This window comes from Emydura macquarii, unplaced genomic scaffold, assembly GCF_026122565.2.
Source record: "Emydura macquarii macquarii isolate MOO-44397 ecotype Brisbane River unplaced genomic scaffold, CSIRO-AGI_Emac_v2 contig_2676, whole genome shotgun sequence".
Lineage (NCBI taxonomy): Eukaryota > Metazoa > Chordata > Testudines > Chelidae > Emydura > Emydura macquarii.
In genome coordinates, this window is record NW_027132813.1 from 43,477,777 (window position 1) to 43,492,500 (window position 14,724).

General features: G+C 43.2%; 1 protein-coding gene across 3 annotated transcripts in view; it reads right to left on the reverse strand.

The window, feature by feature from the left end:
• MACROD2 (mono-ADP ribosylhydrolase 2) overlaps positions 1–14,724 on the reverse strand; it is a 1,226,284-nt gene that overhangs the window by 1,168,877 nt on the left and 42,683 nt on the right. For all 3 annotated transcript variants that reach the window (XM_067565284.1, XM_067565283.1, XM_067565285.1), the window contains exon 3: positions 5,956–6,060. In XM_067565284.1, coding sequence (XP_067421385.1) covers positions 5,956–6,060 — 105 coding nt within the window. The remainder of the gene's footprint in view (positions 1–5,955; positions 6,061–14,724) is intronic.

The window sequence follows — 14,724 nt, forward strand, 5'->3', positions numbered from 1 at the left end:
GATAATTAATTTACTATTAGCACCAGGATGTTGCATCAGTAAGATCACTTCAAAAACGTCTTGTAGGAACATGCCTTCAGAACTCTGATATTAAGTTCTCAGCAATCTTAGAGAGGTTGCCAAATTACATATTAGGATCGCAAAAATAAATCAAAGGGCTTAACAACAAAAATACAAACAAACAAAATATGACTGCTTATTAAGAACCTTAGTAGTATTGCAGTAACTCCAGTATTTGAGACAGACTGAAAGAGGAATCTGGGAACCCAGCCCAATATTACAATTAAAAATACTACACACATTTCACAATTTTTGTTCAGATCTTATTGGCGCTCCCATTATTCATTTCCATATTTGTGACATGCTGTTCTTTAACAACCCTCCTGAACAGAACAATAATAGAGCAAGGAGTCCTGTAGTCTTAACCTTTTTTTTTTTTTTTTTTTTTGGTATTCCAGTAGCACTTAGAAGCCGCAATCAAGATCAGGGCCTTATTGTGCTAGGCACCATATGAGCACCAACAATCCTGGCCCCAGAAAGTTTAAAGTCCAAAGAAACAAGACAGAAAAAGTAGAAAAAAGAAACAGGGGGGGGGGAGAATTACTCAAGGTCACATCTCAAGTCAGTGGCAGTTACAATACATCCTAGATATCCTGATTCCCACTTGAGAACCCTAGCCACTAAACTGCTTCTCATAATGGACTAAATAAGTTAGGGTGGATTTTCTACAATAAATTTTGTAGTCTCAATTTTCAAATACCAGCTCAGAAAGCCACACTTTCCACATGTACCAGTTTCCCCACCAGAAATAGTTCAGATCAATGGAGAGAGAAGGATGGTGGTCAGTACTAATACAGTAACACCTCAAAGGTTACATCTCTACACAAGGTAGGGGTGTGATTTCCAGCTCACCTACTCATTCTCGCACTAGCTCTCATCTCAGCTTGCATGCTAAAAATAGTAGTGGAACCATGGTATCACAGGCAGTGGTGGCACAGACTAATTTCCCTGAGTACAAACCAGCCTGAGCCCTGTCAATATGTACTTAAAGCTAGCCATTTCTGGTGTGACAACCAAGCTGGTCCATATTGTAAATAGATACAGGTGTTACAGGACTTTTTATTGGACTACCCTAGGAAAACAGACGCTGCTTAGTCATAGAATGAATTTTTGGCCCATTTTCAAATCCCTTACAAAAGCAGGAGGTGCTATTCCTGGGCAGAGAACCTGATGTCTGTTAATGTCTTTCAGCACACAGTAAGGGCAAAGATCACCCCTAAATTGCAGCAGGGAGAGCGGAAAGCCCTTTCCAATGTATTGCAATGCCAGATTAGCACATATCCCCCCTTGCTGGTGGTACCAAAGGTGGCGCAGGGGAAATACAGGCTGATCCATCATCTATCCTTCTCCCAGGGCTCATCAGTAAATGACCATGTTGACCCCTAGCTGTGTTTAGGAAGATATCAGTCATTTGATGCTGCAGTAGCGTAGTTAGGAAGTGTAGCTGCGAGGCGCTGTTGGCAAAATGTGAATCTGCATTCCAGTTGTTTCCAGTGCATCCCAGGGACTTTAACTTGCTTGGATTTCACTTTGAGGGCAGTACTATTTTGATGAAGTCATGCACTTGGAGTGCTCAGTGTCGTGCCGCTTTTGAAAGATTCAGCTCCATACAATCGTGCATGAGACTGACCTGCCTCACACTGTGCACCATCTCGATAGCTTCTTATTTGCAGGAAGGTTAGAGACAGACAGACAACTAAGAGTACATGCTTCAGGTGTTTCAAAACCTAGCTGAGCTCTTCAGGGGTCCCCCTTGCCATGGAAAAAACAGAAGGCTCTACCCAAAGTTTATTGTACCTGGTCATCGCACTAGACAGTTCAGCGTGTTCCTAGGTTACCTACAGAGAAGTTGGAATCAGTCAGGGTGCTGCTCAAAGGGACAAAGAAAATTATTCAGAGGAAACTACAGGTGGGCATGGGGCACCTAAACTTTGCCTGCCAAGTGGAGGCTCTCGATCCAACATTTTGTGCCAATCTGGCATCTGTTTCCTCTGGCATGCAAAAACCCCCACTACTTTATCAGAATGACAAATGGAAGGAAAGAAGATTTAGAAGTGTGGGAAAGATTCCTGGAGGAGTTTAATGGAGTTTCAATATAGCAGTCAGACTGGTGGCTCAAAACTGAGCTGCAGGTACAGACTGAAACTTCAGGAGGCATAGGTTCCGGGGTTTATTTTCAAGAAGAATGGTGTGCAAACAGGAGGCCAGAAAGCCCGGGTGGCACTCACTATTTGGGAAGCAAACTTTCAGAAAAGTCCGTTTCTGGTGTGACAGCCAAGCTGTGATCCATATTGTAAATAGTCAGTTAACACTGCTCAGGTGACAGAGCTGGTGAGGGCTTTTGTTTTACAGTGCTTGGAGTTAAAACATCCTTTTTCGCACAGTGCATGTCCCGGCAGTGGGTATGGGGGTCACCAATGCACTCTCTCAATTTCAGGATGACATTTTCCAGAAACTCACCCCACTGGCCAGCAAGGATCCATAGACAATGCCCCCAACAACTCTGGAACCATGGTTCTAGACATCTGTAGAACTAAAGGACTCTGTCGACCCATGGACTCTGCATTAATGTAGCAGACATTCACCTTTCTGCAGGAGCAGTGTCTCTACCTTAAAGTACTTAAAACAAACCAAAAGGGAAAGGGGGCTTATGTGGTATTAAAAGAAGGTGCAGCTGGGCAATTGTGTCCTGTAGAGGCAATAAGAGCCTTTCTAAAAATCTAGGCCCTGCAACCTGGGCCCCCGCTCATACACCATGCTGGCAGCTAGCTGCCAAGGTACCAATTCAGCACAGTATTGAGAAAAACCTTGCCCTACTGCAGTCTTGACCCCCCAAAAATTGGTACTCATTCTTTCAGGATAAGGGCAGCTATATCAAGGGCTCCTGAGGGGTTTGTCCCACAGCAGCCACAGGCAATGGGGTGCTGGAAATTGAAGAGTTACAGGACTTACATCCGCCCCAAGGAAAAAGGGCAGGAAACAGCAAAATGTAACTAACCCCAAGTGCTTTTTTGTTTCAGAACGACAAAGATTGCATGGAATATCTGGATTTGTGGGCACTATACAGTGCACTATGCCCACAAGAGGGTAGCCAAGAGTGCAGCTAGAGCTCAGATGGGCATCAGAGCGAAAGCAGTTTGTCTCCAATGATTCAGCAGGGGAGGCATGCATTGAAATTCGCTCATGCTACTTCTGCATTCACTGAAAAGCAATGCACATGCTCCTCACATCCTGGGTATTCACTCAGGGAGGAAGATGGCACGGGCTGTACAGGAGTTAACTTAAGGGATAGGATCCAGACAGACCTCTGCCTAATTAAGCTATCGCAGCAGGAGATGAGGCTAGCCTGGTCAGACATGCTCGCAAAGGAGGTGTGTCAGAGAGCTGCAGACCATGCTCGGGTTGACAAGACTAGAAAGAAAGTGAAGAGAGAGGTCACCAAGATATTCCTGGACACAGAGACTTCAGTGATACAGTATAGAGCCATCTGTAAACTTCTAGCAGAGGAAAAACTGCTGGATGATTGTTTCAGAGATGATGGCATACATTTGTCAGATGGAGGGGCTGGCATATGGCTACAGAACATGAGGGAAATGGACTACCAGGCTGTGTAGTTGGGTTGGGGGAAGTGATCAAGCTAGTAGCTGCACCCCATGGCCAGTTTCCAGGGCAGTTAAAAGAATAAAATGAATGGTTCCTAGAGGTAAGAGGCCTGGGATTTTGGATCTTGCGTTTATGTGATAGGGAGAGATCATTTGGCCCTCATGTGTCAAGTTCAGATATGGTGGCCCCCACAGACCAGGGGCTGCAGTCTTCCACACCCTCACGGTGGAGGACGGAAGAGTACAAGGACATAAATATTTGCGTATTTCATAGAGCTTCAATACCTTGGATTAATACATTTTTTTTTTTTTAAATTTAGCACCTTCCATATTAGTAGTTTTAAATCTTTATGAGAATCCAATGGGTTCCCACAAAACTTTTTGTGAGGTTAAATTTTAAAAGACTGAATGCTAACAAAACACCCCACTAATGTTATTTCTTTATACAATATGAAGGCTTTTATCTTAGGCTCTGTGTATCCTTGCAATATTTAAATCAGCGGTCCCCAAACCTTCGGCTGTCTAGGCCACTTACTCAGTCTTGATCTTATGGTAGGCCAGAGCAGCTCCTCCTGGCCAGGGCACTGGGCCCACATTATGTGGGAGAGGGAAGTGGGGGGACAGGAGGGTGGGGCCAGGAGCAGGGAGCGGACTTAGTGTGCTAGTCAAAAAGTGTCAGCGGGCCAGATGTGGCCTGTAGTTTGGGGACCCCTGATTTAAATAGACAATACAACAAAAACAATTTGCAATAACTCAGCACTCAACAATAAAGGACATCTATGGCACGGAATAACTACAACCAAGATACTCCAGCATTCCCCAGGAAAATAAAATAATTCCTCAATCCTCTCCAAATGCCTAAACAAACTGTGCCAACGTACTTCGTACTGTGCCAACGGTCAAGACATTCTGGCTATTTCATACCATGGAAGAGAATGAATGCCTAATTAATAGGGCCTTCTCTCATGGAGAATATACTGCCAACAGCTCCCTCTCTCAAAACAGCTCCAGAGTCCCTATTAAATGCATCTTGGTGTCTAGCACAGGGAGATAGATGGTTTCTCAAACAAGTCGGCAGGTCCTAAGCAATTGAGGACTTTACAGGTCAACAATACCAAAACTTTAAGATATACACAAAACCCAGTAAGAAGTTAATGCAGATCCCAAAGTACTCATCTCCCAGTGAAATACTCAAAAATAAAATCACCTTCTGCATTCTTCACCATCTAGCTCCACAGTAGATCATAATGCAGTAGTGTAAATCACTAACATCTAATTTTGGTGTTTTGCCATAAAGTGTAAATTCTCAACTATCCAAATTAAGGGAAAAAAAAAAAAAAAGAGAGAGAAGATCAGTGATCTTACAACCATACACCCAATGTGTAGTCATTGTTTTTACAAAAATCTTAAACAATAAAGGCACACAGGATGAAATTATCTGCTGTACATAGACTACAAATTTTATGAACAGCCATTTCCACAAGTTACAGTTTCCACAGCACAGTCACGTTATATTGCCTTTTTCCCCCAGAGATGTAAATAATTGCTGCAAGGTGAGTGAACCTCATCACCCTTTTAGTGAGGGGGCAGGGCGAGGGTGGCCTGTCCTTAAATTTCCTTGGCCAGTTCCAGTGTAGTGTGTCTAACAGAGTCAGTGGGTCCACCCATGCTGCCAGGTGGTAAGGCCTAGTGGCCAGAGTCAGTATGGTGGCCATGGTCCATAGAGTTGTTTGGCCTAATAGCCAGGCGGCATAGGCTGCCATCTAGGGGTGGGTGGCAGCCGGAGGAGAGGGACCCAGCCCAGAGCCATGACAGTGGTGGAACCCCCCAGCGGGGATCCAGCTAAAACACACAGATAATTCATGGGGTAATGTCTAACACACACACACACACACACGCGCGCGCCCCTGGACTCCATCCTATCCTGATTTTTTAAGCTGTGGCCTGGGCATCATTGGAGTCTCCAGATCCCTGTGCGAGCGTAGCACCTTGCAACTCCGGGCTCTGTTGGGTGTCTGCTGCCTCTGGGATAGTTGACATAGTCCCTGGTTCCCATGGCCTGGAGCCTCTAATGAAAGTCTTTCCTCCTCGTGTCCAGCCCCAACTAAGCTGAGCTACAACCTTTTATACGAAAGCACTTGGAGCATACCCATTAGGATTGAGAAGGGGTGGCTTCCTAAGGCCACAATGTGGCGTTAACCCTTTCTCCATCCAGTGCAGGGTGAGCATACTCCATCACAATACTACCGCAAGTGTCTCTCAATATAGCTACATTAAACATTTAATTACTTACCTGCATTCACTATCGCATCAATCTCAAGCAATGTAATGTCACCTCTGTAGAGAGAAACCTTCTCACTCAGACTTTTCTTCACCAAAGCTTCCTTAGTGTTTTCGTCTGCAAACCAAGAAAAAAGTTATGAATTACCAAAATATGAACAATAGTAACATCTTGCATTAGAAATGTAAAACATGGAGACAAGATTCAATAAAGGATTTCTATTATACTACCATTGTCAGCTTAACATAGTATCTAAATAGCACCCCGTACTATTGACGTTTTTTAAATATTGATATGGATTCATGCTAGATGCTATATATACACAAAAGGTCAACTGAATATACACTGTTGCACAATTACTTCTCTGGTTAAATCATTTCAAGGTTAGAAACAATTGTATGACAATCCTTGAATTACAGATTTAAACTGTATTCTGTCAGGATTCTCAGGTTAAGAACTATTTTATTCATTGAGTACAAGCCATGTTGTCTCTATGGCATTGTTAATTTTGTAAACATACTAGGGTTATTCTTAGGAAACCAGTACAGCAATTGACAATTTTTAGTTTTACCCCTAGAGGGCACTGTTCACCCAAAAAAAGGACACAAACACTTGATAAATTAGTATAACTGGTACAGTAGTTAAATTTTGGGAGTTTTTGCTAAAAAACGAAGCACTTTAAACTCCACAAATCAATTTTTAAGCACCTAGAAGTTAATAGAGTTATACAGAATAACCAGAATGAATTTGTTGAAACAAATCAAGTCATACCAACCTAATTTCCTTCTTTGACCGGGTTACTGGCCTAGTGGATTTGGGTGGAGGGAGGGAGGAAGGGAGAGAGAGAGAGAGAGAGAGAAAGCAGCAGATAGTATATATTTTCATTTTAATATGGCTTTTGATAAGACTGCACAGCCCCAAACGACTCATAAAAAAATTAGGGAAAGGTGGTCTAGATGAGATTACTATGAGATGGGTGCATAACTGGTTGAAAAACCATACTTAAGGATAGATATCCATGGTTTGTTGTCAACAGCACTGGACTTGACCTCTGGAGGTCCTTTCCACCCCTGCATTTCTATGATTCAATCTAGTTCTGTATCTGACACTTAAAGAAAAAACTCTGTATATCAGCATTTTTAGAATTAGTTTTCATTTATGTCTATTTGGTAACAGTCATGTTACTAAAAAAGACAAATAAAAACACACATACATGCAGGGGAAAGGGAAGGATGAGGGGAATCTTAGGCTTGGTCTACACTGGTGGTGGCAGTCGATGGGAGATACGCAAGCTATGTAATGTAGCATGGCGTCTTCACAGTGTTGCGTCGACGGGAGATGCTCTCGTCCAGGCAGCCTTACTCCTTTGGGGGAGGTGGATTTATAGAGCCAACCGGAGAGCACTCTCCGATCAACTGAGCGGGTCTACACAGATCTGTTCAATCGATGCCACTGCATCGATCCCTGCTGCTGTAGCAGTGAAGACATACCCTTAAGTGCAGCATTAATTACAGAAGCAACTCAACTACTGGAACAGCTGCATGAACTCCAGCCTTTATGTAAGAAGCAAACAAGGATAAAAGAAAAAGATACAAAAAGAAACCTTAAAAAAATCCTAAACAAGTCCCTCAATCTATATGCATGGTCTGCAAGGATCATACAATTAGCCCAACTATCATGAATACATAGAAACCCATCATTACATCAGAGCCATAAACAGGGTGGGGTAAGGGGGGCAGCTGCCCAGGGCAGAAAGCCGCAGGGGCTGAAAAAAATGGGATGGCATATGGGGGGGCCCACACAGGGTTAAGTGGCCCCCCCCCCAGATTTCTGATTTCCATTTACCACAGAAGTTTTCAAACTGTGGGGGCACACCCCAGTTTGAGAACAGTCGCCCCATGCTAGGAGCCGGCAGATCGGAAGCTGGTGGGAGCCACCAGCAGGCATCCCTCTTCTCTGTGCTCCCCAAGCCAGGCTGCCTTTTCGTGGTGGGGTGCTCCTCAGGCAGGGTGGGTGGCACAGCTCCAAACTACACCCCAGCATGCTCTTGCCTCTCCCCTCTGTGCTAAATGGAAGGCAGAAATCAGGGTAGTGATGGGGCGTATGACCCCGTGTCATCTCCCCATACTTCACCTCAAGGGGGTGCAAATATGCTTGCTCATCCCAGGCACTAAAACATCTTATTACAGCTCTGCATTACATACAGAGCTTTTGATGGGCAATGATCATGAATAAATGTAACACTGTGGGTAGCAACCAGATATACTGCATAAGATGTCTAAATCATTGGAGGGCAAGAGTGGGGAAGAAGGAAGAGACTACACACCGATTAGGCTTTGCACACTATGGTTTAAACGTCTTTTGTAAACTCAGTAGAAGGGAAACACGTTGTGCCTTTTGATTACACATGCTGTCAGTTCATCTCAGTTTTAGAGTATAAGGCAGCTGCCAGATCTGTCAGTAATTTATCACGACACTTTTATAAGTCATGTTTTAGCCAGTAAACCAAATATATGTTCATTCCTTTACTGTGGGTGTCTTAAGTACAGTACTAAGACAACATTTTTAGAGTAATTTTTCTGGAGTATTATACTAGTCATTCCTCTGAAGGCTTGGACTCAAGTCCACATCAGGTTACAAGTGAAACTGAGCTGTCAAATTGATAATTTGAATGAGAAGACATTTTTCAAACCTTAAAAAGCACAATGAAATCCTTCATTACAAAAAGAAAAAGTTAAATGGAAGATTTAGTGGGAGCAATGTGTAAGATTCTGTCACACAATTTCCTTCCAACTACTTTGAGCTATTTACCAATCCTTACAGTACTTAGTTTGCCTTAGTTTTGCTCTGATTTGTGCTTGAAGAATTGATATTTCTTCTACTGTGCAGATGGACAAAAGAATATAATCTCATTAACTCTGCTTTAGACCATAAGCTTCAACAACGCAACTCTTTGCTTGATCACCTAGAGCTATAACATTTGTAAGAACGAAGATTAGAATTGATTGAAATCACTAGTACAAAACTCTGACAAGCACTTAGAGGATGATGCTGGTATTTGTTCAAGAGCCATACATCCAGCCATTATCTAAATCCATTTTTTGCTGCATGTAGCTCTCGCCTCCAAATGTTCATTCCAGAGTCCCTAGATCACAGTCTCCCACTTTTGATCAATAGCTGTTGGGATTCTCCCACCACTTCAACGAATGAGGGATCAGCTAGTGTGGACCTGAGTACTGGGTTTGTTGTCACAGATTCTCATATGGGAAGCAAGTCTGATCCTGGATTTTCAAATGCGGATGTTTGTCTTTCAAGTGTAGTCTAATGTCTACCTTGTATGCTTTGAGGTTGGCCTTCAAAGTAACTTTGTATCTAAAGATACATTGACCTTAGAGCAGCGGTCCTCAACTTACGAGAATGCTGGGTGGTATGCGAGCTGCACCGCGCCGCCGAATCCACTGCCGGAAGTGCCCTTCCACCCGCCCTTGTGAAACTTTGCCGCCGAAAATGGGCAAACGGCGGAAGGGTTTCGGTGGCGGGCATTGTTTCCCCCGTGTAAGCCGCCGAAGTCTCTCCCCGCTGCCACCGCGAAACCCCGCCCCCGCCGCAAAACCCCGCCCTTTTTTTCCCCGAGTGGTACTTGGGTCGGGTTGAGAGTCCTATACCTATACCTGGCCCGAGTGGTACTCGGGGAAAAAAAGGTTGAGAACCACTGCCTTAGAGCATGTTCCTGTGCTTCTCTGGCTATACAGCACTGCTTTCAGTATATGGGAAACCTCCATGAGGACCACATGTCCAACCCAGTGAAGTTGAGCCCTAAGGAGCATGCTCGAGATACCAGGGATTTGACACTTCAAGGATTTCAGTGTTGGAGATCCTGTCCTGCCAACTTGATGTTGCAGATGGATCCTAGGTACAAAGGTAGAAGCCCACCAGCTGTTTCAGGAAAGCATCCTTGTCTCACAGCCATAAAGAAGTGAGATGAATATAAACAGCACAATAGATTATCTTAGTTCTCTTATAGATGCCACACTCCCTCCAAAGCCTGTGGGTGACCCTGCTAAATGCGAAACTGGTCTCTGCCAGGTGCTGAATACAACCTGACACTGCTGGAAAGCAGAATTTCCTGACTAAGTTGAGGGGTATGTCGTCAATTGTGTCAATGGGATCATGGTGCTCTTGATGCTAGTGATCTGGTGGTGGCTGGTTCATGACCTCTGTCTGTTTCAGGCCAATTCTGAAACAAGCATTTTGAGGCATAGGCAAAGCAGACCACAGTAAGCTGAATGCCCAAGTACATGCAAGGAGAGTTCAAGAAGAAATCAGAAAACAGAAGCTCTCTTAATAGCTGTTTGATTATGTTGGTGCGGGCCCCAAGTCACTGTATAATGACCAGACCCCCATCCCATCTAAACTGGATGTGTACACCTCTGTCAGAGTCCTGGAAAATGAACAAGAGCACGGCTGAAAAGACAATGGCAAAGAGCACTGGAGCTATTAGCCATTCTTGTTTGGTGATGGAGAAGGCTTCTGATAAAGTCACCACACTCCATCACCCTGCCCATCATGCCATCGTGAAATGAGCAGATGACAACCATCATCTTCTCTGCGCAACCTAATTTATGAAGGGATTTCCATAGGCACTCGAGATTCACTGTGTCTAAGGCCTTGGTCAGGTAAAACACCATGTTCAGATCCTTGTTCCATTCACAAGCTGTCTCTCATATTTCTCAGGCTTCCAAGATAATGTCCATGGTGCCATGGCCAGCACGAAAACCACACTAACTCCAGATATACTGAGTCCATTAAATGAAAGATGAAACTGTTCAGGACAACCCATGCAAGGATCTTCCCTGCTACAGACAGCAGTAAGATCCTGTGATGGTTGCACAGTTAGATATGCTTTTCTTCATTTTGTATTGATGGACTATGGAAGCATCCATATGCTCCTGGGGCACAGTACCTGCTCTGCTATAGTCTTGGAAAAGGCTGACCAGGTGGGCATCTTCACATTTGTATATTTCAGATAGAATGCTCTCAGGACCTGGAGACTTGCCTGTGGACAGCTGTTTGATGTCCTTATTAACCTCATCTAAGCAACGACAGGACGCTGCAGGAGAGAGTCAATGGCTTCGTCGGACAGAGCAGCTTGATAGTTCAGGAGACTATCAAAATGCTCTGCCCAGCAAGGGGAATTTGCCCTCATCTGTGAGCAGCTGGTTATCTGCTGTGAGGACAGGGGCTGTACCACTGGATTTTGGGCCTTATACAGAACTGAGACCTTCATGGAAGGCCTTGTTGTCATGCTTGTCAGCTGCTTTCTGAAGTTCTACAGCCTTCTGCTCCCCCCAGAGCAGAGGTTCTTTATTACACTACAAAACCAATTAAGACTATGTTTGGTCTGAAGGTACCTGGCCTTCTTCATTGGTGATTTCTTGACCAACAGGACTTGTGTGGTGTGCATGATCTCCAGTAGCCGGTCTATCTCGGTCATTCTTATCGAGCCAGTCGTGGTGTTTCAGCTTTACAAATCGAAGAACCTTGGATGCCATATTGTCATGTCTTTGAGCTTCCGCCAGATTGCCTCAATGTCTGTGGAGTTCTCTGGAATCTCAGCTAATCCATCACTGTCTGCTCCAATTTAACTTGTTTGCTGAGGTGTTGCATAGCAGCCACATAAACCACCAAAGATGATCAGAGATGTCTTCTGGGGGCACTTTGAGAAGTATAGCAACATACTTTTCACTAGCTAATGGCCTGACCAACATTCGGTGCCTCTCAAACAGCAAGTGATGTGCACATCTTTAATGGTCGCAGCTGAAAGCTGTGCCACCTGCCCTGCCAGAGGAGTGCCCGATTGTGCAGAAATGGCCTGGGTTGGCAAGCAGGGAGGGAACTCTGCCGGACAGCTAGCCAGCACCCCAGCTCCCACAACGTGGACATCCAGGGGCCTGAGCAGATACCCTCAGCTTCCAATCTGCCAGCTCCTGGCAGGAGGCAATAGTTTTCAAACGGTGGGGCATGCCCCCACCGTTTGAACACTTCTGTGCTAAATGGAAGGCAGAAATTTGGGGGAGAGAGGAGGAAAGTGACCTTGCATGCCCCCCACTAATAATACTAGTGTATTATTTAGTAATGAATTTAAGTTAAATAAAAGGTTACATAAATGCAGTGCTAAATAGTGTACACTTACATCTGGTATTGTGCAGATCTGATTATATCAAGCCACTTCCAGAAAAAGGGATACTGCGAAATATGTCAATATATGACAATTTTGCATAACTGAGGCCACCAAAACCAAGACAGATTTAATTCTGTACATTTGACTCAAGCATCTGAGTTTTGTTTTCAATTGCTATTTTGTTCCTAGGGCTATTGTCACATTGTCATCAGGAGATTGCTCAATGTCTTAGTCAAACCCATGAAAATCCATACAATGGTATCAAGAGGCTGATTATTACACTGATAATCTGAAATACTTACCCATTTTCCTATTATAAAGAAGAATGCTGTGCATTCTAACCAGTACCCAAGGGAGTTGGTTGCTGATACCTATCATATGACAAGGATATTAACTAAGGTGACCAATCTGCAGCAGGTGACAGGATCAGTCACTAAAATTCAATCTTACCAGCATTCTTGTGTCATACCCGTGTTTCCAGTAGGCTTTTTAAAATTGTTGACTTATTCTTTGGCTTCACTACTACTTCTGGACTTCAAAAGTAACATTTTGAGTTCTGGTTCAAGATCCTGCACTAGCAGGAAACTCTAGCTAAAAAAATTAATTTGATGAACATGGGAATCTTAAAAATCAAAATACTTGACTGGTAATTAATACAATAGATCCACAGAACTTAATGTCTAGCCCTTTCTTCTTTCCCCTCCTAGAGTCTTTTGAGGGGATTTGCAGTGAAGCTGCTATTTCCTCCATAAAGAGAGCTAAATGGTGGTGGAAATAAATCACAGAGTATGACTACACTGCAACTGGAAAATGATTCCCACTACAGGTGAACTGGTTAGCTAGCACAGCTCAAGCTAGCATGCTAAAAATAGTAGCGTAGACCTTGCTGCACTGACGGCAGCTTGGGTTAGCCATCTACAAGCCTGCCTGACCTCCTGGACCCAAGATCAGGTGCTAGACAGAGTGGCTGCCCCTGCCACAATTTACGAACTGAGAATCACACCTCCCAGCTGTAGTGTAGACATATTTCCAGCTGCTCATCAGTAGCAATCCATGGTGGTCGAAGACATTAATAGGAACCAAAAACTAAATCTCTTTACTCCAGCTTTTTAGGACAAACAGGAGTATCAAGGACTATCTCGCTTGTAATGGGACTATTGGGAAGTAGGATTTAAACTTCATTTTCACACTGATAAGGACCTTGCTACACTCCATTGAGAGTTTGTACATAAGTGCAATCCCAACAAAAAGCTCAACTGGCCAAAACATAGCCATGTAATTTAGTTCTTTATAAATGTATCCTTGAGTTGTAATAGCATATACATGCAAATTAGTTAACCTAATTTAAAAAAAAAATCTAAATTACTTGATTCTGGATCATGCAGTCTCCAAATTAGACATTTTTTACTGTGGCTGGCTTGCCTAAAATCTTAAGTGAGCAGCATTAAACGAAGAGTCTAGTAAAAAAACCTCTTTCCCAGATGACAGTTATTTGAACTATTAGAGAAATAACTGACTTTACACAAAGTAGAACAAAAAGAAAAAGCAAAAACCTTGATTATCCTGGGGAAAAAAACTAACAAAATTAAGGGGAATGGAGTTTCTGAAATTATACAAGGAAGTTACTCTCTAATGTTTATGACAGCTTCTGCTAATCTTACTCTGAAAATATTACATAGCTATACATCAAGAGTTACATGTTCTAATATTATTGTTGGTTATTTGCATTATTCTAGTGCCTAGAAGCCCTAGCCATGGACCAGGACCCTATGGTGCTAGACACTGTATAAAACATAGTACAGAAGACAGTCCATGCCCCAGAGAGTTTACAATCTACGTGTAAGAAACGAGACAAATGGAGACAGACGGGAGTATACAGAAACAGTGAGAGAATATTGATTAGCATGGTAGCCAGTACTCCAGCAGCCTAGCCATCATCAAGTTTTTTGAAAGCATCATGGCAAAGGAGAGTTTTATGGAGGGATTTGAGGAACAATGAAGTGATTGTTCATGTTTATGGAGAGTCGCTCCCATGTTCAAGGGGCACCACAAGAGAAAGCAGAATAATGCTTGTTGGAAAGTTTGGGTGATAGAGTTTGGTTTTCTGTGACAATTGGAGGCAGAAGTCAATGGTTGAGGATAGGTAAGGTAGAAACATGCTCTGCACACCCTTGAAAGTGAAGACAAGCAGTGAGCTAAAAGAGAGGGGCAACACAGTCAGAGCAACAAGAAATATACATACATCCACTAGACTTCATCTCTTTAAAGAAACAGAAAACAGCACACAACATAGGCTTACTTACATGACATTCTGCTTGATAACAGCAAGAACTTCTTCCCTCTCACCACTTCTCTTCAAAATATCTATTGATTCAAATGCACCAGAAAATGTATTCTCTTATTGTATCAACCTTTAACCCCATCTTACTTCAGATTTTTGGAGGTTTTTTAAAATCTTTACTATATCCTGCTACACTGAAAATGTCTCTCTCAATAAAGGAAGAATCTTATTGAAGAAAATGCTGCAAGAAAGTTTCTGGTAAGGCCTTAACAAAAAAAGTGATGTAAAAATTCTCTCATTCAATTATCTCATTTCGAGT